This window comes from Phoca vitulina, unplaced genomic scaffold, assembly GCF_004348235.1.
Source record: "Phoca vitulina isolate PV1807 unplaced genomic scaffold, GSC_HSeal_1.0 scaffold6, whole genome shotgun sequence".
In the NCBI taxonomy this organism is placed as follows: Eukaryota; Metazoa; Chordata; class Mammalia; order Carnivora; family Phocidae; genus Phoca; species Phoca vitulina.
In genome coordinates this window covers 20841788-20868861 of record NW_022589709.1, presented here as the reverse complement: position 1 = coordinate 20868861, position 27074 = coordinate 20841788, and the positions used below count along the sequence as shown (strand labels likewise).

General features: G+C 37.6%; 1 protein-coding gene across 11 annotated transcripts in view; it reads left to right on the top strand.

Moving 5' to 3' along the window:
* Positions 1–25558, top strand: part of APC (APC regulator of WNT signaling pathway) — a 131910-nt gene extending 106352 nt beyond the window's left edge. For 6 of the 11 annotated variants that reach the window (XM_032403860.1, XM_032403852.1, XM_032403855.1 and 3 more), the window contains 9 exons: positions 3–101; positions 2580–2958; positions 4701–4796; positions 6096–6149; positions 9857–9996; positions 10557–10634; positions 10921–11037; positions 15597–15811; positions 18124–25558. In XM_032403860.1, the coding sequence (XP_032259751.1) occupies positions 3–101; positions 2580–2958; positions 4701–4796; positions 6096–6149; positions 9857–9996; positions 10557–10634; positions 10921–11037; positions 15597–15811; positions 18124–24700 (7755 nt within the window). In that variant the 3' untranslated portion in view covers positions 24701–25558. The remainder of the gene's footprint in view (positions 1–2; positions 102–2579; positions 2959–4700; positions 4797–6095; positions 6150–9856; positions 9997–10556; positions 10635–10920; positions 11038–15596; positions 15812–18123) is intronic. The other 5 variants (XM_032403862.1, XM_032403863.1, XM_032403857.1 and 2 more) reach the window with 3 other exon arrangements.
* Positions 25559–27074: the final 1516 nt, after the last annotated feature.

Genomic DNA, 27074 nt, shown 5'->3' with positions numbered 1-27074 from the left:
AGGGTTCAACTACACGAATGGATCATGAAACAGCCAGCGTTTTGAGTTCTAGTAGCACACACTCTGCTCCTCGAAGGTTGACAAGTCATCTGGGAACCAAGGTAACAGAAGATTATAAACTCTGGTCACTAATACTAAGAGTACTTTGCTAAAACATTCTTCACTCATCTTTTAAATTCAACTAGAAGAGAATTCTGGTTCCATCACCACAGTCTCTTCTTAAAGAAACATCTTTATACAGAAGAGTACAAAGGAAAAATGAGGATTATAAAAAGTGCCAATTTAGCTAGTTTTTTATTCTTTCTCAGCCGTTATCATCCATCAAAGCTCCAGCCAGACTGGCTTCCTTACTTGCTGCTTCCCAAGCACTCCGTGGGACTTTCTGCCTCCGTGTGTTGCCTGAGATAGTACCACCTCCCCTTTCCACCCCACTACCACATGGCTGTCAGAATCCGAGTCAGCCAGCAGCACTCTGCTTGGGTTTTACTTCTTTACAAAACGTTTTCTGGTTCCCAGTGTCCTCTTACCTCCCCATGCAGTCTGTCTACCTCCTTTGAGTCACTGCAATTTGCATGAAACTCTCTTGGGGAATAGGGACTTTTTTTTATTTAATCTTTTGTGACATCTACCACAGAGCCTGCACATAATGAGTGTTTAATAAATTTACTTAAGTGGATGGAAAAATTACTGAAATAGAATGTTACCCAGTGCTGATAAGTGAGTTTTCTTAGTCTCTCAGATATTAGCAAATATTTTAGGACTTGAGAATGGTGTGTTTAAAAAGAAAACAATTGTTTTATTGTTGTTTTAAAGCCAGAGTCTTTAATATTATATTGACAAAGAGGAAATTCTAATATAACTAAACAGTATATTTTCAGTTAAATCTAAATAATTCCATTAACTGTTTTCACAACATACTCTACCTATTCTTTCTTTAACAATATAATGGCTCTTATGAAAAGCATTACTGAAATAACTAATGTGATTTAAGAAATGAATTTAGAATAATCAACGATATTGTTAATATGAGACTTCATCCTTTTAATAACTCACAATAGCTGCTAATTGGGACCTCTGATATGCCAATAACTGCGCTAGAAGTTGTATGTATATTTTCTCTGATCTTCTCGAAAACACTGTGAAGTATTCTTGTCCCTCTTTTTTAAAAGAGAAAACTGAAGCAAAAAAAGTTTAGTCAGCTATTGCATATTTAAATTGGACTTCAACCCCAGGTCTGTCCAACATCAACATGTAGTTCTTACTATAAAGAAAATCTAATATTCACCAGTACCGTTGCATGAAAACTAGCAGCTAGAATACCATTGCCTTTTGAAGTGACTTATGAATGATAATATTAAGACCTTGCTACATTTTTGAATGCCAGCTACTCTTCCTATACATGTATTATTTCATTTAATCTTCACAGAGAAAACCTTGTTAGGTAAATTTCTCCATTTTGTAACTGAGAAAACTGGGGCTCAGAGAAATCAAATAACATGGTAGTGTCACACAGTTCATTCATAAGTGGTGGAACCAGAATTTGAAAGCCCAGTTTATCCACAGTTCTGTACTACCTTCCTAAAACATTAATATCTAAGAGTAGTGTGTATTTATTTAGAGTTTGTCAGCCTCAGCATTCTTGACTGGATAATTCTTTATTGTAGGATGTTTAGCAGTATCCCTGGTCTTTACCTAGTAGATGGCCATAGCACTTTCTCTCACAGCTGTGACCACCAAAAATGTCTCCAAAACATTGCCCAAAGTGTCCTAGGAGGGCCAAAATCACCCCTGATTGAGAACCACTGATTTATAGAGATGATACATTCTTTATATAATAGCCTCTACTTTTATGTAATGATTCTGGCTTTGAAATGAGGCTAATTACAATCCAGGATAACTGGGTACTCTTTCCAATTTCTATTCTACTTCTGAATAAACCCTTAGAATTTATTGTCAGAGAGTAATTGGTGCTTACTGGATGCTTTAAAAAAAGAAAATTAAGAATCCTACCTAGCCTTGTACTCCCTATGTGATCATGGCATTCTTCTTTTTATGACAAAATATTTTTGTATGTTTAAGGGAGAAATCATACACTTTTAACATTATAATCTGGCAAGGGTTAGTGATTGTCGAGAACTAGTACTTAGTAAATAATAATTGTTGAAATTGTTTTCTATTTATTGATTATAGTTGTAAATTAAAAGAAGTAAAATTTTTAAATTATGTAAAATATTTAAATAAACCACATTCCTCATTTTGTGTGTATGTGTGTGTGTGTGATATCAATTGTCATTCACTATGACCAGCTGATCCAGACAAACAGCACTTTATGTGAGAACCTACTTTCTCTTTCAACACTGTATGCCACCTACTTCTATTTACTCATATAAACAAATTGGTGATGGATTTTGAAATATGGGTATGGATTTTGAAATAATACTCATTACTTCATCCTAGAAAGGGGTTTTGAGTTTTTTCTTTTTAATGAGTTACAGTAAATATCCCATTCATCACTTCATTGGTGTTAGCGTTTGGATATTAAAGTCATAATTTTGTTTCTAAACTCATTTGGCCCACAGGTGGAAATGGTGTATTCATTGTTGTCAATGCTTGGTACTCATGATAAGGATGATATGTCGCGAACTTTGCTAGCTATGTCTAGCTCCCAAGACAGCTGTATATCCATGCGACAGTCTGGATGTCTTCCTCTCCTCATCCAGCTTTTACATGGCAATGACAAAGACTCTGTGTTGTTGGGAAATTCCCGGGGCAGTAAAGAGGCTCGGGCCAGGGCCAGTGCAGCACTTCACAACATCATTCACTCACAGCCTGATGACAAGAGAGGCAGGCGTGAAATCCGAGTCCTTCATCTTTTGGAACAGATACGAGCTTACTGTGAAACCTGTTGGGAGTGGCAGGAAGCCCATGAACAAGGCATGGACCAGGACAAAAATCCAAGTATGTTCCCTATAGTGCATGTTACAAAAAGCAAATGTAAACATTTTTTAAATGAAAACTTTTTTAGGTAGTATGTTGTCTTTATGAGTTGGGATGGGAAATTTATAGTAGCCATCTACACTGCTAACATAGTTTAAAACTTAGGTCTGTATTTTTCTAGGAAAAAAAAATAGTAAAGGAAAATGTTACATGCAGTACTATGCAACCAAAAAAGAACAAGAGATTAAGAGAGATTTATAGTCACAGCATAATAATCTAGAAAGAACTTGAGCAATTATGTTTCCATCCCTTCCATTTTATAGATTAAGCTCAAGAATGTGACTTTAGTTCCTTCAGCGGTTAGTGACCAAGCCATAATCTTTACATTTGCACAACACTCTACTCAGTGGATACAAAGCTGCGTTAAATCTGTTATGTTATTTGAGCTTCACAACAAACTCCTGGAGTAGGAAGGGAAGGTATTATCATGTCCATTTTACAGATGAAGAAACTGAGGCTCAGAGACACTAAAAGACTTGCCTGTAGCCTCATAGCTAGTAAGTGGTAGAGCCAGGAACAGAGGCCAGATCTTCTGACTGTCAACCCAGTGCTCTTCCCACTGCACCCTCCTGCTTCAGGCGATAGGTCCCAGTTGCTTGGGGTGATCAGCCACCCAGCTCTGTGCGGAGAAACCCTGGGCTACCAACTCCTCTCCATCAGGAGCAGGGAAGTTAGGAATTGGGACCCTTGGGGACATAACTTACTTCATTCCTGTAGCAAGAACCAAAAGCAGCAAGTATATAAGGTAAGACCTTCCTTTTACCTGATAAGAACACACACACAAACACATCCACACACACAGGACAGGGGACAATTGATCAACCTGTTGATTCAGGGAGCAGTAGAAGGGGTGATGGTGAGAACACCTTCTATGAAGCTTTAGCAGATTTTTTTAGCTTAGGTATAAAGGTGAATTTATTTAAAATTTACAAATTTTCAAGAATAAGAAAATAGCAGAAACAGTCCTTTATATCTTTTTGTCCTAGGGATAAAGAAAACTAATAAGATACTTTACTGAGAGAACATTGTCTTTCTGGATTTTTTTCTGTGGGTATCCACAATTATGTAATAACTTGTATTTTGTGATCTTAATAACTGTTCTCAAAATGCTTAAATAAATATTACTTCTGAAAAATAGACTTACTTTTTAAATTTTTATTTCAAATAATGAGCTTTGAAACTGTGTGCATGGTATTAAATGTGGAGGTACATTTTCTTGGACACCTCTTCTTTAGATTCTTGTTTACTGTCTATATGGTAAGCTTTCCCCACAGGTTTCTGCTAGATTTCTTTACTATATTTGTACACAAATGAGTGCTTTTAACCCACACTCGTGACAATAGTTTAAATAGAAATTATAACAAAAACAGCTTTATACCAAAGCGTCTTTATTCTTTTACATATTCAACATAATTTTAAATTATTATTTGAGTTATAGTATAAACCTGCAAGGGATTTATTCTAACAGAGTTAGTTAAAGGAAGATACGGAGTAAACATTTTTCTGGAACCAAGAAAAGCCCTTTACTCATATTTTCTTTTCCATGTTGGTAGTATTTATCTATTCAGCAAATATTTGTTGATCTACTAAACTGTTATGCATTAGGGATATATTAGTGAGCCCTGCTTTTTTTTAAATATAATAAACATTGTTGCTTTTGAAAAAAACAAAGCATTATGGTCTATGTCAATTTTATTTTTCAGTGCCAGCCCCTGTTGAACATCAGATCTGTCCTGCTGTGTGTGTTCTAATGAAACTTTCATTTGATGAAGAGCATAGACATGCAATGAATGAACTTGGTAAGACAGAAATGTTTCTTAATGCCATAGAAGGGTACTGAAGATTTTTCATCATCGTTGAATTGGGTATAAGGCCACTAATTTCTGTTACCACCTTCTTCCTCCTTATAGCAAATGATTATGCCCTGGTTTCCAGAGGAGGAAAGGTTCTTAATGATAGAAACTGCTACCCTGTATAAACTAACTTGGCTTTTCAAAATCTTAGCCAACAATTAGAAAGATTACTAAGTGGGCCACTCCTTGCCCCTGTTCCCACGGTAGACCCTACATGATAGTTGATGGGGAGGGTAATTTAAATTATTTTGAAATGCGGAGCTACGTGATTGTTCTTGAACTCAATCACTTCTGATGGACACCAGAAGAAATTATTATTAAGATTCTCATTTCTCTTCATGGTTATCAGTACTTACTGGATTTTCATGATAAGTGGCATGGTATCTTTGAAACTGGTTAATGAAGAAAAGCATTATGCTCTAATTTAAGTTAGAAATATTCCACTAATTTTGGAAGGATTACTCTTTTATGTATGTGTTATCACACACTCTAAACCTTTTATAACCTGCATTTTTGTGCACCCCGTTTGTCATGTAACGGTTTTTCTTTGATTTCTAGGTTCATTTTGCACATGTGGTATTTATAAATTGCATCATGCTGAGCCATCTCATGTGAACTGGATCTGTCTAGTTGTGCCACAAGCAAGAACCGTACACTGAGTTCCCATCTTAGTGTAGCTGTGCCCTTGCTTTTTGTGCTGTTTATTTTACATTACATCCCAGCCCCACTTTGTATTCCTACCACCCTCATCATTGTCATTCATCATTTATCTTAAAAGTCACAAAATCATGAGACTCTTAAACACAGAAAACCTGCACGGCCAAAAATGAGTGTTGTCTCCTTCAGAGTCATCACTATGGGGGACTGTGTACTTTGTGATCTCAGGCCTGCCCTCCAGCCATGCTTTTCTTCCCACAGGCCCTTGCAGTTGGCCCATCTGATTCTCTTTCCTTCCCCCATCCCCCAGCCTCCTGTGGAACTGAGTGTGGTCTTACGGGTTCTCCCCTCCTCAGCAGTCTCAGCATTTGTGAAAATTTTATGTTTGGTTATTTTTTTAATGCTAGTAACAATGGGAAGCAGATAAAAATCTTGAATAAATAAGAAAACTAATCCAATTTTAAACTACGGCAAAGGTTTTTCTGTAAATGTCCCTGTGTTCCAATGAACTGTAGACTAGGACTGAGACATGAATCTGAATTTCAAAGTAAAACCTAGACTCAGTATTTGTTCCTCTTCCTTCTTCAGGTAGGAAGGCTACCCGGGGCATTTCATCACAGGAGCTAGGGCAGGGGCTTTCAGGTGAGGAGCAGGATGGGGCCTCTGGGGGTGTGACTGTTGGGGACAGAGCCACAGGGGATTACTTTCTTCTCATTCCTAGCCTCTAAAGTTGCACAAAGCAAAAGATAAATCAAGGTTTGTGGATTGTGGGGAGATGAAGTAAGGAAGCACAAGGTATCTGACAGTGAGGGATAAGGAGGAATGAAGTCCCAAATAGATGAAGGGAAATTCCTGAGCCCAGTCAGCTGGAACTGTCATTTGTACATACAAGAAGATTCTACAACTTATCAAAGTCACTTAGGTTTGCACCTGTTAGAGTTGCAGGTTTTAGACTATGCTGTCAGTGATGTATACATTGATTAAGTCCCAGCTCTGTCCCAGAAACTGTGCTAGTAAAAATGGTGAAGATATGGTTCTGACTTTAAAGGAACTCACGATTTATTTGTATTAGTATTTCCAAACTAGATCATAACAATCACAGAGATACTTGTCAAACCATATAGATTCTCTGGCCCTGTAGCAAGCAAGCTTAGTAAAGCAGAATCTCCAGAGGGGTACCTAGAAATCATTTAATTAGTGGCCTAGGTGATTCTTATGATCAGTAAATTTTGTGAAACACCAATATATAGACTATTTATGTTGGGCCCCTAATGTTTATTTTAGAATGAGGCATTTCATGCTAATGGTGACTATCTAACCCAAGTAAAAGGAAAATAATATACTTTTTAAATCTAAGTGTCATCTTTCTGTTATCTTTTTTATATACATAAGTCTAAGGGTTCTGTTGCATGGTTTCTGTTGAAACCATTGGTCCTCTACTAGCTTTAAGGTTATGAGATTGCACATTGAATAATATCTGGTCCATCTGGACCACTTTTTTTAAACATAGACACTGAGCAAAATGTGAAAGAATATGCTTATCATCTTTGCATTACCTTGAAACAGCCTAACTTTTCTAAGGGCAATCTGTTTTTTATTCTATCAGTCATGAATTCACATCATATTTTTGTGAATCCATTTGTAGTTTTGACATACGAATTTTATTCGTTGCCTTAAAATTTACAGAAAGTTTTCATTTGCCTGAAATCATAAAAGACTCTCTTTTATCTGATATCCTAAATTTTATTGAATGTTCTTTTTTCTTCATGGTTTTGTTGATATTGACCATATCCTTCTTTAATCTTTGTTTTCAGAATCAAGTCCTAAGTGTTTCAGTTTTTCCATTCAAAAAAAACTCTTTCTTCATTTAGTGCCTTCTTGAGACCTTCTTTATTAGATTATTTCACCTTTCTTAAGAAAGAAAGAAATTGCCACACCACGCAGGATTTTATATAGGCACAAAGCATAGTATGTTTGTTTTGGTATCAATAGCCTGCTTTATAACGATCAACATCTTGGTGATCTTACCAGTATACAGGGCCGTGGTCTTTAGATCATCAGTCACTCCCAAGTCAATTTCCTGAGTCAAAACCCTCAGCTCTTTTACTGGCTCCTCCTCTTTTACTCAAGTATTAAATGGTAGGAATTCCTCAAAGCTCTGTCCTAGGTTTTCTTCGTCTCTCTCTAAACAATATCCTCCAATCCATAGCTTCAGCTACAGTGTTTTTCAGATTTACATGTTAATCCACATTCTCTCTCCTGAGTTTTAGACACACTATCAAATTCTTCATCTGACATCTTCACTTATATGGTTTTTCAGACATTTTTAACTCAACTGCCCCAACTGAACTTGTTATCTCCTTCAACTCCAAAACTCTTGTCTCTTCCAGGGTTCTTTTTCTCAGAAAATGGCATGGCAGTCAACCCAGTTCCTCAGGCCAGAATCTCGGAAGACATCCCATAACTCTATCCTCCTTATCCCCTGCATTTAGTAACTGAGTACTATAATTCTGCTTCTTAAATTTATCTCAAATCACTGCTCTTCTTTCTATCCCCAGTTCAGGCCACTATCTTCTCTCCTACTCTGCAGATCTTTGTCTTGGCTCCCCACTTCCAATTATCCATTCTGCATCCTGCAACCACAGGAATCTATTTAGAATGTACATTTAATTATTCCTTCCCCTGTCAGAAATCCTTGGTGTGACATACAAAGTCTTGCACGATACGGCCTCTACCCATTTTGTAGCCTCATCTTGAGACCTTCTCCTTATTGCTGTGTATTTCAGGCTCAAGGGCTCTTGCACATACTGTTTTTCATCTGCCTAAAATGCTTTTCTGTTATTCCTGCCCCACCTGTTTTAGATACTCATTCACCTTTAAGTCTTTCTTAACCTAAACATTATTTCCTCAGCCTTTTTCTTGATACTCTTAATCTAGGGTAAGTCCACCTGTTACCTTTCCCTGTGCTTCTACACAGTCTGTTACGCCTAAATTAGTTGTTCAGGGTCTGCTTTTGCTCTAATGTATAAGCTCCATAAAAATAGTGACTGTATTGTGTTCACTGGCTATGTATTTTTCCATTATCATGGGTGGATGGAAGAAAATCTTTCTAAATATGGTTTGGGTTTTCCTTAACCAAAGTAATTTTCACTTATCTACATTCAAACTCATCTGTCATTGCTGCTAGTCATAAAGATTTGCACCAGTCTTCTACAGTTAATTCTCCTGGCTTGGAATTCTTGACCCAAGTTAGAACTTTGTTTTACAAACTTGTGGATTCCTCTACGTACTGACCCTTCTAGATCATTTATGAAAATACTAAACGTACAGGTCTTCTTCCAAATTAATAACCTGACTGTCTAGACTTAGAATTTCCAAGAATCGCCTGTTTATGTTCATCCTCCTTTTTTCTGTCTAAACCACTTCTCTGTGACAAAACAATATCCCCAGTCCCATAATGATTAATATTGATGATAAATATTTTGAATAGCTTCCATAATACATTTTTATTTTTATTTACTCGCTCACCATTTTGCTTTACCTTTGTTTTTTCTTTTTGTTTTTTTGGGGTTTTTTTGTTCTGTTTTGTTACTGCCCTTTCCTTTCTATCTTTCCCTTTCCTTTTCCTTCGTTTTTCTCCTTGCCTTCCTAGTGTTGACCACTGTGGGCATTGTCAGGCATACCCAGTGGTGGGAATCAAGGGGAAAGAAAATATTAAATCCTAGCGTAGTTGGTATTTGACACTTGTGAGTATCAAAGTTAAGAAATTTTTTTAAATATATAAATAATAAATAATAAATGGTTTTATAGAACTTAGTAATAAGTTGAACAGATAATTCTTTTTCATTAAAAAAATAAGCTTTGCTTCATGCACAGTTTCATTTAAAAGTCTCAGGATTCCTAAGGATAATTATTTGGCAAATAAAAAACATTAAAGTAATTAGGCCACAGTGTATAACATTGAAGAATGTTTGTAAAGTTGTAATAATAAAAATAAGTTACCTTTTTCTGCCTCATGCAGGAACACCTAGTGTTAGAACATAGCCTTTTTCATCAATGACAAGATATAATATTATATGCAGTAAATAGAGTTTAATGCTCACTTCACTCAGTAAGGCAAGGGTCTGGAGGGTGGAGAGAACTGGCAGAAAATGGAGTCATTATCAGTTGTATTTTGAGCATTACACAGAAGTTCTTTATAACAGTTTTTGTAGCTTGTAATTCTAAAGATGTATTTAAACATATATTCTCCTTCTTTGAGATGTTTTCCTAATAATTAATTTTTAAACTTGATGCCACTTGTTTTATTTTAGATTACTGTCTTTTTCCTCTTGCCCTTTTTAAATTAGGGGGACTACAGGCCATTGCAGAATTATTGCAAGTGGACTGTGAAATGTATGGGCTAACTAATGACCACTACAGTATTACATTAAGACGATATGCTGGAATGGCTTTGACAAACTTGACTTTTGGAGATGTAGCCAACAAGGTATGTTTTATAAGATCCATTTCTTAAGATATCTCTGGTATGAGTTAGTTTCATACAAACTAGTTTTCACTAATTTTCTTTTTTCACTCTCCTCATTAAACACTGATTAAAAAAAAAAACAAAACTGAACTTCACACACCACTGCATAGTTTTACTCAGTAGGTTGTCTTATGCCTAAACAAAGGCAAAAGATGGAACACAGTGGGTTTATGTAATTGCATTTGAAATACTATTCCCAGGAACGAGAACAAGTGTTTAAAAATTCTGATGACAGATGTGTTATACATATATCGCTTCCATCCAAAGAAGAGACTTTACTTCAAAACCCTTTGCTTATCATTTCTTATCATTTACTCATTTTATTTTTCCAGTTTATTAGGAAAGGAACAGATAGCAAAAGGCTTCCTTTCTGTAACCTGGTTCTGGGGCTTTTATGGGTAAAATACTAGGATGATTAAAATGAGACAATTAAAACTAGATTTGAAGTTTATTAGTCAAAAATAAAGCACAGCTTCAGGTTGTCTTGTTATTGACCCTCTGTTCCATTTCTAATTTTACAGGCTACACTCTGCTCTATGAAAGGCTGCATGAGAGCGCTTGTGGCCCAACTAAAATCTGAAAGTGAGGACTTACAGCAGGTACCAGTTAGAATTTCAAATGTTTTTCTTAGATATTAGTGGGTTAATATCCTGATTTAGATTAATTTAAACTGTGGCTCAGTATTTAGTGTCTCATGTTTCAATTATGGTTACATTAACACCAGAATAAAGGAAAATAATTATATTGTAGAAATTCCTTTTGGCACTGTATTAGCATTTAGGAGGAATTTCTTTATTAGTAGATGTCTACTCTTACCACTAGCATTAAAAACAAAACAACTATAAATTATTTTATATTCAAATTATTCTAAAATTTCATTTGCAGGTTATTGCAAGTGTTTTGAGGAATTTGTCTTGGCGAGCAGATGTAAATAGTAAAAAGACATTGCGTGAAGTTGGAAGTGTGAAAGCATTGATGGAATGTGCTCTGGAAGTTAAAAAGGTACCTTTGGAAACATTTAACATTCTAATTTGGATTTCATTTTTGGTTAGTTTTTTGTTACCCTTTCCCACCCTTGAGATTCCCTAATTTCTGTCCTGCTTATCTCACCAGTTCTTAGTCTTAGACGACTCCAAACTCGTAAAGTATTAAGATGGAAAAGATTGTACAAAGCAGCCTAGGTTAAGTCAGGGTTTTTCAGGTTTGACACTATTGGCATCTTGGACCAGATAATTGTTTGTTTTAAGGGACTGACCTGTGTTTTGTAGGATATTTAGCATCTTCGGCCTTTGCCCGCTAGATACCAATACACTTCCCCTCAGTCATGACCGTCAAAAATGTCTCCAGTATTACCAAAGGTGCCCCGGAGGGGCAAAGGGAGAAAATCACCCCCAGTGGAGAATCACTGTGTACATGGGGTCACTGTTACCTCTTTGCTCTCCAGAGTCCTTAGTTTTGATAGTCACCATATCAAGAGGTGATCAGACCCAAGGGTAAGGAATTCCTCAAATAATAATTTGTTTACAAAAGGAAATATCACCACGTGGCAAATCTACTTCAGAAACTAAGCTAATTTAAAAAGAAAAAATTAAACTTGAAATTTGGGAGGGACTAAGCAGGACTTCTTAGACTAATCTGGGCTTCCTTTACCCAACCAGTCCCCCTAGACCTACAGTCTACATTTTTTTCCTCAAAATTTCCGTTTTAGGGAAGGCAAAGAATTTTCAGTTTTTATTTGTTTATGTATTTTTGTGAAATTATTTTATACCTGGAAACCCCAAGAAAATCAACTGAAAAATCATTAGAAATAAGAAAAGTATTCAACTAAAAAAATGGTTATAATGATAATATTCAAATATACTTAGGATCTGCACAAAAATACCTTTAAAACACTCTTGAATCAGCAGAACACTTGTATTTCTTGCAGGAAAGAAGATATACAAAAGGCCCTTAAGCACTTGAAAAGATACTCAACATCATTAGTCATGAGGGAAATACAAATTAAAACTACAGTGGGGGGAAAAAAAAACTACAGTGAGATACCATTACATATATTATATTGGTTAAAATGTAAAAGATTAACCAAGTGTTGTCAAGGATGTTAAGCAGCTGGAATTCTCATGCACTGCTGGTGGGAATGTAAGATGGTATATCACTTTGAAGAACATTTGATGGTGTTTCAAAGTTAAATATATACCAACCACACAATCCAGCCATTCCAGTCCTAAGTATTTACCTAAGAAAAAACAAAACCTCTATTTGCACAAAGTCTTAAACGCAGATGTTCACAGCAATACTGTTTGATAACCAAAAACTAGAAGTAATTCTAATGTCTATCAACAGGTGAATGGGTAAACAAATTATGGGATGTCCGCAATGTAACACTATTTGGCTATTTAAAAAATGAACTATTGATACATGCAATAATCTATAATGACAGAAAACAGATCAGTAGTTGCCTGAGGCTGAGAGTAGATTACAAGAGGGTACTAGGAAATTTGGGGAGATGATACAAATGTTTGTTATCTTGAATGTAGTGATGGTTTCATGGGTATGCTCATACATCAAAAGTGATCATATTGCACATTTGAAATATGTGCAGTTTATTGTTCTCCAAGTATACCTCAATAAAATTATACCAAAAAATTAGTGTCCACACTTTAAGACTCCTAATTAAGTGTGTATATTTTCAGAAAGATTTAATGTGTTTGTATGTATTATGGGAATTTGTACTGTTGCTAAGAGTTCATGACTTTATCTTTCAAGGACCTCAAAGATCTTTATACAAATAGTTGCTACAAACTGAGAAAGCTAAAATAAAAGATTCCTCCTACTGAGAAATGCAGAAGACCGTAATAAATGGAAAGACATACCCTGTTCTTCTAAAGGAAGAGTAGTATTTTAAAGATCATCATCCATAAATTCATCTATAAATTTTTTTCCTTTTTTTCTTTATTTTTTTAAAAAATTTTATTTATTTATTTGACAGAGACACAGCAAGAGAGGGAACACAAGCAGGGGGAGTGGGAGAGGGAGAAGCAGGCTTCCCCCGGAGCAGGGAGCCCAATGCGGGGCTCCATCCAGGACCCTGGGATTGTGACTGAGCCGAAGGCAGACGCTTAAAGACTGAGCCACCCAGCACCCCTATAAATTTTTTTTCATCTATAAATTTTTAATGTAAGCCCAATCTTGGAAAAACTGGCTCAGCAGAAATTTATAATGTCTCCAATTCTGGTTTGGGCCTGCTTCTGGTTAACAGTGTTAGAATTTACTTTTTTCCTCCTTTTCTGCATTCAATGCAATAGTCATTCTGAACATTCTCTTTTTAATTCATCATCTCTTCCTTTTCAGCTTTACTACTAATGACCAGGAGAGTCAGAACTACCTCCCATATCCCCATGCATTGCCTCATTTTAACTTCATTAAGCAGGCTCCTACTTTTCTACACAGAACCTTTCCTTCCCTGCACTCTGTGCCCCAAGCATTGCTGTTTACTCAAAGCTGTTAGTCCCTGGGTGCATGGGTGGCTCAGTTGGTTAAGTGTCTGCCTTTGGCTCAGGTCATGATCCCAGGGTCCTGGGATGGAGTCCTGCAGCAGGCTCCCTGCTCAGCGGGGAGTCTGCTTCTCCCTCAGCCTCCCCCCTGCTCGTGATCTCCCTCTCTCTTTCATTCTCTCGCTCTCAAATAAATAAAATCTTAGAAAAAAAATACATTAGTCCCTTACTCCTATCTTCTGTATCTTCTCTACTGAGTATAGAGATGGTTTTTTTGTTTCAACTATCTCTATAAGAAGCCCAGTGTTTTGAAAATTAAGAAAACAAACAAACAACTTTTCTTTTGCTTCTTGTAACTCCTGCAGTGTTTCTCTTTTTCCTGTAGCAACCAAAACACTGAACAAATCACCGGCTCCATTTCTTCACTGGCCATACCTTCTTCAGTTCCTTCTGATCTTGCTTCTTAACAAAATCTAGGTTTATACTTTAACTGGGGTTTCTTTTCTACCTACACCTATATTTGATACTTTTGAATCACATAACTTATTGAAATCCCTTCCTTTGTTTTTACCACCTATACTTACAACTTCTAATCATTTCTCCTCTAATTCTAACTATAAAGCTTCTTTGAAACAAAACCCTTTCCTCTACACGTAGTCTCGTAGAGAGCAACTTGCGTTTTCCTACCTTTACCTCTCACCTCTGACCTCTGGGCCATTTGTAGTTGAGCTCACTTATACCTCTAAACTGTTGCTGTTTTCTCTGTTCCCAGGATATTTTGAATGTCCCATCTTTACCTTGACAATCACAGTGTAATTAAGATTGAGCTCTTAACCTTCTCACATCTTGATTGGTGAAAGCACTTCTTCCCTGCCTCCTGACAAATAGTATTTGCTCCTAGATTCTCTTAATTTCCTGATGAAGAGAATAAGGTGGCTAGCTATTTATTGGGTCAGTCCCAAAGTGTTTGCCCTGACATTCAAGGCCGCCTTTTACCATCTCACCTGACCTAACACTGCTCCCCAGCATGGTCTTGGATCTCCTCTGTGTCTTCTTTCTATTCTTCAGTCCTCCCTTGCTGATTCCCACTTCCATGCCAGGAGCACCTGTCTTCTCTCTGAAGGTACAGGTCTTATCTTCTACAGAGCTGCTCTCCATGAAATATTTATTTGATTAAATTCAGGTAGCAGTAATCTTTCCTTTGTTCATGTATGGTTTTGCTTTTTTTTTTCCCCCTAAGTAAACTGTTAGCAGGTATCAGCTTGCCACATTGGTATCCTCTAGAGTGCCTCTAATTGTGATAGGCACAGTAGATTTTTAATGAGTGTTTTGTTCCTTAGTTGATTTATAGTAACAAGAAAAGCTGACATCAGGATTATGGCGAGTTTTAACCAAATATCCTTAATTATATACTCAGTGTTTTGTTTTTGTAGCAATTACAATTTGACAGCTTGCTATGATGTTATATACTAAGGAAGTTCTAGTTTCTGGAATTACTTTGTTCCTTTGGGAGTTTTAAGAAATTGGAGTTTTTCAGTATGCTTACTTTTTAATAAGTTACATTGTTACTTTTGAATCAACCACATATAAGTATATATGTGTGCTTTTTCTACAAACAGAATATTGTACATACTGCTCTGCAATTTGCTCTTTTTATTTAATAATATGTTTTAGACATCTTTCCATATCAGCTTGTAGAGGGGTTTTTTTTTCCTGGTTTTATTATCATGCAAATGTTCTTTTCAGAATATACATCAGTTCTGTTTCATATTCTAGTATGAGCTCTTATAAGATACATGTGTCATCTAAACACTTAGAGTAAAGTTCAAAAAGGTCATTAGTTTAGTATTGTGTTCTGCTTGTTCTATGGGGATATCATTTACTTAAATTCCATTTGGTATTTTATCAGTTTTTCTAAATGGAGAGTGCCTAACTTTGCCCATGAGGGGTGAGCAGCAGGGGAGATAAGTAATAACAATAACAACTTATTCAATAGAAGTAAACATAGAATTTGTAAGAGGCATATTCCAACTCTAATTAGATGACACATGTTCTATTTCTTAATAGGAATCAACCCTCAAAAGCGTATTGAGTGCCTTATGGAACTTGTCAGCACATTGCACTGAGAATAAAGCTGATATATGTGCTGTAGATGGTGCGCTTGCGTTTCTGGTTGGCACTCTCACTTACCGAAGCCAGACAAATACTTTAGCCATTATTGAAAGTGGAGGTGGGATATTACGGAACGTGTCCAGCTTAATAGCTACAAATGAGGACCACAGGTAAATACAGCATTTTATATTACTTTTAAATGAATTAGTGTAGAATTCATACCCTCAAAAAGACCCAGTTGTAAGCAGTGTTTTGTGTAATTGTGCAAGTGCTAAGCCAAATTATATTACAGTGAAAAGATAACCATTAATTCCTAACTTGTTAGTATATTTATTCTAATAAAAGTTTATAGTATAAAGATGTGTAGAAGTAAACAAATGATAATTAAGAGGTATAACCCATATGAAGGGAAAAAAAATTAAAGTCATGAATACTACAGAGAACAAAATCCCATTGTATGTTAGTATGACATAAGGGAATATAACTTTTATAAAAAACAAAACTATGGGTATGATCCAGAGAATCCAATAGATCTTTTTTTTTTTTTAAGATTTATTTATTTATTTGAGAGGAGAGCCAGGGGAGGGGCAAGGGAAGAGGGAGAGAATCTCAAGCAGACTCCCTGCCAAGTGAGGAGCCCAGCGTGGGGCTTAATCCCAGGACCCTGAGATCATGACGTGAGTCAAAATCAAGAGTCGGATATTTAACTGAACCAAGACACCCAGACACCCCCAATGGTTCACATTTTTCTAATGGTGTCTTAATATCAATAATGTTAACATTATTTAGCCAACAGCCATTCATCCAGGGCTATGAAACCTAAGAAGGCATCTCGGATACAAGGCACACATTTTCATAACTCGGGCTTGTGTTTTGTCAACAAAAATATGAATATCTTGGGGCACCTGGGTGGCTCATTTGGTTAAGCATCTGACTTGATTTCGGCTCAGTTCATCATCTTGGGGTCATGAGGTCAAGCGCCTTATTGGGCTCCATGATGGGTGTGGAGCCTGCTTGGGATTCTTTCTCTCCGCCCTCTCCCCCCTCTCAAAAAATATATACATATGGGTATTTTCACAGCATATTTATTTATTTTTTATCCAATATTGCTTCTCATTTTCAGAAAGACCATGAGGTACTTTTAGTAACGAACTTGTAAAGAATGTGAACATCTTCTCTTTAAGTATTTGATGCACAGACAAGCCTTATAGCCCTCTCTGCTATGCAGAGAAGACCTCTTAAATTCAGTAAGCCCTCAGGCGTCTGCCGGACTGCTGAGAGAAGATTGTTGTGTTAAAGCTCCTTGTATACCCTTGCCAATCAGTTTTAAAGCCCTCTAAAGCTGCACATGGTATCATTAAACTTAAGTTTACCGTGCATTAAACAAGCTATAGCTCTTTCAAGTCCCGAAGTTCATTATGCTAACTCTCAACCTTGTTTTTATAGTTACCTTTATATTTTCAAAACATTTCATTAGCTGTAACAACTACACACACAGTTTGACAGAGCACACTTCTAAGGGGGATGGCATTATCACAAAATCAATCGGGAGCATAGAGGTTATTCTAAGTCAGTTTGCCAATCTAGGAGCTTACAGTGTGCTCCCTGACTACATAAAGATCGATCGATCGATTTTTCTACCTCTTCCAAGATGTCTTACAGTCAACATTGTGGAACCCATCCATAGATTAAGTTATCACAAAGTCCCTGTTCAGCATAAGATTTTATGATACATTCATTGGGGAACTCTGTCACCATGTAAATAAAGCAAATGTGTCTGCTCAGGAATTATTTTAAAGAGAGTGTGTGAGTTGGGGGGAGAGGTGGAGGGAGAGAGAGAGAGAGAGAGTATCCTCAAGCAGACTCCCTGCTGAGTGGGGAGCCTGACACAAGGCTCTATCCCAAGACCCTGAGATCATGACCTGAGCTGTAATCAAGAGTTGGATGCTCAACTGACTGAGCCACCCAGGCACCCCAGGAAAAATTTTAAAAGTTATTGGGTCAGGGGCACCTGGGTGGTTCAGTCCATTAAGCATCTGCTTTCGGCTCAGGTCATGAGCCCAGAGTCCTGGGATCGAGCCCCGTGTCGGACTCCCTGCTCAGCGGGGAGTCTGCTTCTGCCTCTCCCTCTGCTGCTCCCCCTGCTTGTGCTCTCTCTCTGCCAAATAAATAAATAAAATCTTTAAAAAAGAAAAAGAAGCTATTGGGTCAGAATAGGAAATGCAGAACAAATTAAAATTAACACTTTTACTTCTTTTAGTCTGACAGATGAGTATTTTTAAACAATAAACATTAAATGAAGTAGGAACAAAGGGAGATGTGAAATGCTTGAAATTTGTAGTATAATTTGGGGCAGTTTTATTATGCCTATTAATAAGTTTTAGTAGTTATCTTTAGATTTAAATTTGTTTTCTAACCTTTTATTTGTTGTTATAATAAGGAAATTTTTACCTTAATTTTGGGATCTCTTATTTTATTTCAGGCAAATCCTAAGAGAGAACAACTGCCTGCAAACCTTATTACAACACTTGAAATCTCACAGTTTGACAATAGTCAGTAATGCCTGCGGAACCTTGTGGAATCTCTCAGCAAGAAATCCTAAAGACCAGGAAGCATTATGGGACATGGGGGCAGTCAGCATGCTCAAGAACCTCATTCATTCAAAGCACAAAATGATTGCTATGGGAAGCGCTGCAGCTTTAAGGAATCTCATGGCAAATAGACCTGCAAAGTATAAGGATGCCAATATTATGTCTCCTGGTTCAAGCTTGCCATCTCTTCATGTCAGAAAACAAAAAGCCCTAGAAGCAGAATTAGATGCTCAGCATTTATCAGAAACTTTTGACAATATTGACAATTTAAGTCCCAAGGCCTCTCATCGTAATAAGCAACGACACAAACAAAGTCTCTATAGTGACTATGTTTTTGACACCAATCGACATGATGATAATAGGTCAGACAATTTTAATACTGGAAATATGACTGTCCTTTCACCATATTTAAATACTACAGTGTTGCCCAGCTCTTCTTCATCAAGAGGAAGTGTAGACAGTTCTCGTTCTGAAAAAGATAGAAGTTTGGAGAGAGAACGAGGAATTAGCCTAGGCAGCTACCACCCAGCAACAGAAAATCCAGGCACTTCTTCAAAGCGAGGTTTGCAGATTTCCACCACTGCAGCCCAGATTGCCAAAGTCATGGAAGAAGTATCAGCCATTCACACCTCCCAGGAAGACAGAAGTTCTGGGTCTACCACTGAGTTACATTGTGGGACAGAGGAGAGGAATGCACTAAGAAGAAGCTCTACTGCCCACTCACATGCAAACACTTACAACTTCAGTAAGTCAGAAAATTCAACTAGGACATGTCCTATGCCTTATGCCAAATTGGAATATAAGAGATCTTCAAATGATAGTTTAAATAGTGTCAGTAGTAGTGATGGTTATGGTAAAAGAGGTCAGATGAAGCCTTCCATTGAATCCTATTCTGAAGACGATGAAAGTAAATTTTGCAGCTATGGTCAATATCCAGCTGACCTAGCCCATAAAATACATAGTGCAAATCATATGGATGACAATGACGGAGAACTAGATACACCAATAAATTATAGTCTTAAATATTCAGATGAGCAGTTGAACTCTGGAAGGCAAAGCCCTTCACAGAATGAAAGATGGGCAAGACCCAAACATATAATAGAAGATGAAATAAAACAAAGTGAGCAAAGACAATCAAGAAGTCAAACCACAACTTACCCCGTATATACCGAGAGCACTGATGATAAACACCTCAAGTTCCAACCACATTTTGGACAGCAGGAATGTGTTTCCCCATATAGGTCAAGAGGAGCCAATGGTTCAGAAACAAATCGAGTAGGTTCTAATCATGGAATTAATCAAAATGTAAACCAGTCTTTGTGTCAGGAAGATGACTATGAAGATGATAAGCCAACCAACTATAGTGAACGTTACTCCGAGGAAGAGCAACATGAGGAAGAAGAAAGACCAACAAATTATAGCATAAAATATAATGAAGAAAAACATCATGTCGATCAGCCTATTGATTATAGTTTAAAATATGCCACAGACATTCCTTCTTCACAGAAACCACCATTTTCATTCTCAAAGAATTCATCTGGACAGAGCACTAAAACTGAACACATCTCTTCAAGCAGTGAGAATACATCCACACCTTCATCTAATGCCAAGAGGCAGAATCAGCACCATTCAAGTTCAGCACAAAGCAGAAATGGTCAGACCCCAAAAGCCACCTCCTGCAAAGTTCCCTCAATCAACCAAGAAACAATACAGACATACTGTGTAGAGGATACCCCAATTTGTTTCTCACGTTGCAGTTCATTATCATCTTTGTCATCAGCTGAAGATGAAATAGGATGTGATCAGGCAACACAGGAAACAGATTCTGCTAATACTCTACAAATAGCAGAAATCAAAGAAAACAGTGGGACTAGAACAAGAGAAGATTCTGTGAGTGAAGTTCCAACAGTGTCACAGCACATTAGAACCAAATCCAGCAGACTTCAGGCTTCTGGTTTATCTGCAGAATCAACCAGGCACAAAGCTGTTGAATTTTCTTCAGGGGCCAAATCTCCATCAAAAAGTGGTGCTCAGACACCTAAAAGTCCACCAGAGCACTATGTTCAGGAGACTCCACTCATGTTTAGCCGATGTACTTCAGTCAGTTCACTCGATAGCTTTGAGAGTCGTTCAATTGCCAGCTCTGTTCAAAGTGAACCCTGCAGTGGAATGGTAAGTGGCATCATAAGCCCCAGTGACCTTCCAGATAGCCCTGGACAAACCATGCCACCAAGCAGAAGTAAAACCCCTCCCCCTCCTCCTCAAACAGTTCAAACTAAGCGAGAGATACCTAAAAACAAAGCCCCTGCTGCGGAAAAGAGAGAGAGTGGACCTAAGCAAGCTGCTGTAAACGCTGCGGTACAGAGAGTCCAGGTTCTTCCAGATGCTGACACTCTATTACATTTTGCCACAGAAAGTACTCCAGATGGATTTTCTTGTTCATCTAGCCTGAGTGCTCTGAGCCTCGATGAGCCATTTATACAGAAAGATGTGGAATTAAGAATAATGCCTCCAGTTCAGGAAAATGACAATGGGAATGAAACTGAATCTGAGCAGCCTGAAGAAGCAAACGAAAACCAGGAAAAAGAGACAGAAAAACCTACTGATTCTGAAAAAGATCTGTTAGATGACTCAGATGATGATGATATTGAAATACTAGAAGAATGTATTATTTCTGCCATGCCAACAAAATCTTCACGCAAAGCAAAAAAACCAGCCCAGACTGCTTCCAAATTACCTCCACCTGTGGCAAGGAAACCAAGTCAACTCCCTGTGTACAAGCTTCTTCCATCACAAAACAGGTTACAAGCGCAAAAGCATGTTAGTTTTACACCAGGAGATGACATGCCGCGGGTATATTGTGTAGAAGGGACACCTATAAACTTTTCCACAGCTACATCTTTAAGTGATCTAACGATAGAATCTCCTCCAAATGAGTTAGCTGCTGGAGAAGGGGTTAGAACAGGGGCACAGTCAAGTGAATTCGAAAAACGAGATACCATTCCTACCGAAGGCAGATGTACAGATGAGGCTCAAAGAGGAAAAACCCCGTCTGTAACTATACCTGAGCTGGATGACAATAAAACAGAAGAAGGTGATATTCTTGCAGAATGCATTAATTCTGCTATGCCCAAAGGAAAAAGTCACAAGCCTTTTCGTGTGAAAAAGATAATGGACCAGGTCCAGCAAGCATCTATGTCTTCATCTGGAGCTAACAAAAATCAATTAGATGGTAAGAAAAAGAAACCTACTTCACCAGTAAAACCTATACCACAAAATACCGAATATAGGACGCGTGTAAGAAAAAACACAGACTCAAAAAATAATTTAAATGCTGAAAGAACTTTCTCAGACAACAAAGATTCAAAGAAACAGAACTTGAAAAATAATTCCAAGGACTTCAGTGATAAGCTACCAAATAATGAAGATCGAGTCAGAGCAAGTTTTACTTTTGATTCACCTCATCACTACACGCCTATCGAAGGAACTCCATACTGTTTTTCACGAAATGATTCTTTGAGTTCTCTAGATTTTGATGATGATGATGTCGACCTTTCCAGGGAAAAGGCTGAATTAAGAAAGGGGAAAGAAAATAAGGAATCAGAAGCTAAAGTTACCAGCCACACAGAACTAACCTCTAACCAACAATCAGCTAATAAGACACAGGCTGTTACAAAACATCCAATAAATCGAGGTCAGTCTAAATCCATGCTGCAGAAGCAATCCACTTTTCCACAGTCATCCAAAGACATACCAGACAGAGGAGCAGCAACTGATGAGAAATTACAAAATTTTGCTATTGAAAATACTCCAGTGTGCTTTTCTCGAAACTCCTCTCTAAGTTCTCTTAGTGACATTGATCAAGAAAACAACAATAACAAAGAAAATGAACCTATCAAAGAGACAGAGCCCCCTGACTCACAGGGAGAACCAAGTAAACCTCAGGCATCAGGTTACGCTCCTAAATCATTTCATGTTGAAGATACCCCTGTTTGTTTCTCGAGAAACAGTTCTCTCAGTTCTCTTAGTATTGATTCTGAAGATGACCTGTTGCAGGAATGTATAAGTTCTGCAATGCCGAAAAAGAAAAAGCCTTCAAGACTCAAGGGTGATAATGAAAAGCATAGTCCCAGAAATATGAGTGGCATATTAGCAGAAGATTTGACACTCGATTTGAAAGATATACAGAGACCAGATTCAGAACATGGTTTATCCCCAGATTCGGAAAATTTTGATTGGAAAGCTATTCAGGAAGGTGCAAATTCCATAGTAAGTAGTTTACATCAAGCTGCTGCTGCTGCCTGTTTATCCAGACAAGCTTCATCTGACTCAGATTCCATCCTTTCACTGAAATCAGGAATCTCTCTGGGATCACCATTTCATCTTACACCTGATCAGGAGGAAAAACCCTTTACAAGTAATAAGGGCCCACGAATTCTAAAACCTGGGGAGAAGAGTACATTGGAAACTAAAAAGATAGAATCTGAAAATAAAGGAATCAAAGGAGGGAAAAAAGTTTATAAAAGTTTAATTACTGGAAAAGTTCGATCTAATTCAGAGGTTTCAAGCCAAATGAAACAGCCCCTTCAAGCAAACATGCCTTCAATCTCTCGAGGCAGGACAATGATTCATATTCCAGGAGTTCGAAATAGCTCTTCAAGTACAAGTCCAGTTTCTAAAAAAGGCCCACCCCTTAAGACTCCAGCCTCCAAAAGCCCTAGCGAAGGTCAGACAGCCACCACTTCTCCTAGAGGAGCCAAGCCGTCAGTGAAGTCAGAATTAAGCCCTGTAACCAGGCAGACATCCCAACCAGTTGGGGCAAATAAAGGGCCTTCTAGATCAGGATCTAGAGATTCCACTCCTTCAAGACCTGCCCAACAACCATTAAGTAGACCTATGCAGTCTCCAGGGCGAAACTCAATTTCTCCTGGTAGAAATGGAATAAGTCCTCCTAACAAATTATCTCAGTTGCCAAGGACTTCATCCCCTAGTACTGCTTCAACTAAGTCCTCGGGTTCTGGGAAGATGTCATATACATCTCCAGGCAGACAGATGAGCCAACAAAACCTTACCAAACAAACGGGTTTATCCAAGAATGGCAGTAGTATCCCAAGAAGTGAGTCTGCCTCCAAAGGACTAAATCAGATGAATAATAGCAATGGATCCAATAAGAAGGTGGAACTTTCTAGAATGTCTTCAACTAAATCAAGTGGAAGTGAATCTGATAGGTCAGAGAGACCCGTATTAGTACGCCAGTCAACTTTCATCAAGGAAGCTCCGAGCCCAACCCTAAGGAGAAAATTGGAGGAATCTGCTTCATTTGAATCTCTTTCTCCATCTTCTAGACCAGATTCTCCCACTAGGTCCCAGGCACAGACTCCAGTTTTAAGTCCTTCCCTTCCTGATATGTCTCTGTCCACACATTCGTCTGTTCAGTCTGGTGGATGGCGAAAACTCCCACCTAATCTCAGTCCCACCATAGAGTATAATGATGGAAGACCAGCAAAGCGCCATGATATAGCACGCTCCCATTCTGAAAGTCCTTCTAGACTTCCAATTAATAGGTCAGGAACCTGGAAACGTGAGCACAGCAAACATTCATCATCCCTTCCTCGAGTAAGCACTTGGAGAAGAACTGGAAGTTCATCTTCAATTCTTTCTGCTTCATCAGAATCCAGTGAAAAAGCAAAAAGTGAGGATGAAAAACATGTGAACTCTATTTCAGGAACCAAACAAACTAAAGAAAACCAAGTATCCACAAAAGGAACATGGAGAAAAATAAAAGAAAGTGAGATTTCTCCCACAAATAGTACCTCTCAGACCACTTCCTCAGGTGCTGCAAATGGTGCTGAATCAAAGACTCTAATTTATCAAATGGCACCTGCTGTTTCTAAAACAGAGGATGTTTGGGTGAGAATTGAGGACTGTCCCATTAACAACCCTAGATCCGGAAGGTCTCCAACAGGAAATACTCCCCCAGTGATTGACACTGTTTCAGAAAAGGGAAATCCAAACGCTAAAGATGCAAAAGATAATCAGGGAAAACAAAATGTGGGTAATGGCAGTGCTCCCGGACGCACCGTGGGTTTGGAAAACCGCCTGAACTCCTTTATTCAGGTAGATGCTCCAGACCAAAAAGGAACTGAGGCAAAACCAGGACAAAGTAATCCTGTCCCTGCATCAGAGACTAATGAAAGTTCTGTAGCAGAGCGTACACCATTCAGTTCTAGCAGCTCAAGCAAGCACAGTTCACCTAGTGGGACTGTTGCTGCCAGAGTGACTCCTTTTAATTACAATCCGAGCCCTAGGAAAAGCAGCGCAGATAGCACTTCAGCCCGGCCATCTCAGATCCCAACGCCAGTGAATAACAACACGAAGAAACGAGATTCAAAAACTGACAGCACAGAATCCAGTGGAACTCAAAGTCCTAAGCGCCATTCTGGGTCTTACCTTGTGACATCTGTGTAAAAGAGCTGGAATGATGAAACTCAGAAAATTATGTGTTAATTGCAACTGCTATGTAGAAATTTTGTTTCAAATGAAACTTTAAAAGACTGAAAAATTGTGTAAATAGGTTTGATTGTTAGAGAGTTTTTGTTCTGGAAGCCATATTTGATAGTATACTTTGTCTTCACTGGTCATATTTTGGGAGGCACTCTTGATAGTTAGGAAGAAAATGGTAAAGCCAAGTATATTTGTACAGTATGTTTTACATGTATTTAAGTAGCATCCCATCCCATCATCCTTTAATTATTGCTTGTCTTAAAATAACACTACAGATAGAGGATATGATATATTGCTGTTCTCAATCATTTCTAGATTATAAACTGACTAAACTTACATCAGGGAGAAATTGGTATTTATGCAAAAAACCATTCTGCTTTAGTCCTTGTGAGTCCATCTAACATCATAATTAATCATGTGGCTGTGAAATTCACAGTAATATGGTTCCCGATGAACAAGTTAACCCAGCCTGCTTTGCTTTACTGCATGAATGAAACTGATGGTTCAATTTCAGAAGTAATGATTAACAGTTCTGTGGTCACATTATGTGCATATAGATAGCTATGGTGTAACAATTTACACTATTTTGTGCTCAAAACAAAACAAAAACAAAAAATCTGTGTAACTGTAAAACATTGAATGAAACTATTTTACCTGAACTAGATTTTATCTGAAAGTAGGTAGAATTTTGCTATGCTGTAACTTGTTGTATATTCTGGTATTTGAGGTGAGATGGCTGCTCTTTTATTAATGAGACATAAATCGTGTCTCAACAGAAACTAAATGAACATTTCAGAATAAATTATTGCTGTATGTAAACTATTACTGAAATTGGTATTTGTTTAGAGGGTCTTATTTCTTGTTTGTATTAATAATTTTCAAAAAGGCCTCTTTTAAAAGCTTATATAAATTTTTTCTTCAAAGTCTATGCATTAAGAGTAAAATTCCTCTTACTGTAATAAAAACAACTGAAGCTAACTGTTGGCCTTTAACCATTCCATGCATTGGCACTTAACCATTCCTGAAACTTACTTTTCTTAAATGAGATTAGCTTAGCACTCCCAGTGTTTAATATTTTTTGTTATTCCACTGGAGTTGATTCAAAACAAATTCATGTAGTAGCAGTGTGAACTACCTAGCACAGGACTGGACGTTGAACATAATAGGCCTACATAGAATATTTCCTTTATCTTAATAGAATTCTCTACTTGAAAAATTAATTGATTATTCTTAGGTGTAAGTAGTCTCTTCCAAGCCTGTCTTGGAATGTAACTGTCTTGTCCCTTCATCTACCCTCTGTTGCTACTGGGTCCAGAATGAACACCTTTTATCACCCTGTATGTTAGGGCAAAATTCCAGCAGCCAGTTGTAATCAGCATTTTGCCATGCTCAGAAAATGCAAATCACGTGGAACTTCAAAGCTAGATTTAATACCATTAAGATATTCAAGACTATTTAAAAACCCCTGCCCGTTAAGGAAAACTTTGTTTTCGGTGGGTAGAGTTGTGGGGTACGTGTTCAGGTGCCCCCTTCCTCTCAGAGTAGGGAGATCCTCCTTGAAGGAAAGGGAGATAAACTGATACATGTATTAACAGGTAATTTAATGTGTCTTCCCAGAATTTGTCCTAAATGATGAGAGGGTGAGAATGATAAATGCTCACATATTTGTTGAATAAATGAAGCCTACTTTTAATGATAAAAGTCATGCGCTCTGCATTTGGGGAAGGGAAAAGATATTTAGGTATGATGGGATGCTGGGAAAAGGGGTTGAGAAGGAGTAAGCACATCTATTTTGATGCCCTTGAAATCACATGTGGTTATCTACCCCTTACCTGTGTTTATCAATGCCAGTAAATACTCCAAAGCCCATACTCTTTCCACTGTACCACTTTGCAAACACCTCAATTTACTGATCTTTGGAATATATCGACATTTAAATTTTTGTCATTTATCTGAATGAAATGGCTTGTGAATAATAATAGTTTAAAAGGCTGCTTCCTCTAACAGGGATACGAGTGCATATAGGTCATATTTCCTCTTTTGGTCCTGATTTTCTATTTTTCTGAATTACTGCATGCCAGTTTTTATGTGCACTTCCAAGTACTTTTATGGAAAGAGATGGGATGTTAGTCAATTAGAATAAAATTGCCTTTTTCCAAGGAAGGAAAAAAAAACCACTATCAATACTGGAAATTAAAAAGGGTGCCTTCCACACACCGGAAAACTCAGGAATTACTGTAGGCGACACGTCCTGTGAGGTCCAGTCAGTCTACATTGCCCATTGAGGAAAAAGTTGTAGGATGAGACTCTTCTGTTACAATAGCTCTGAATTAGGAAA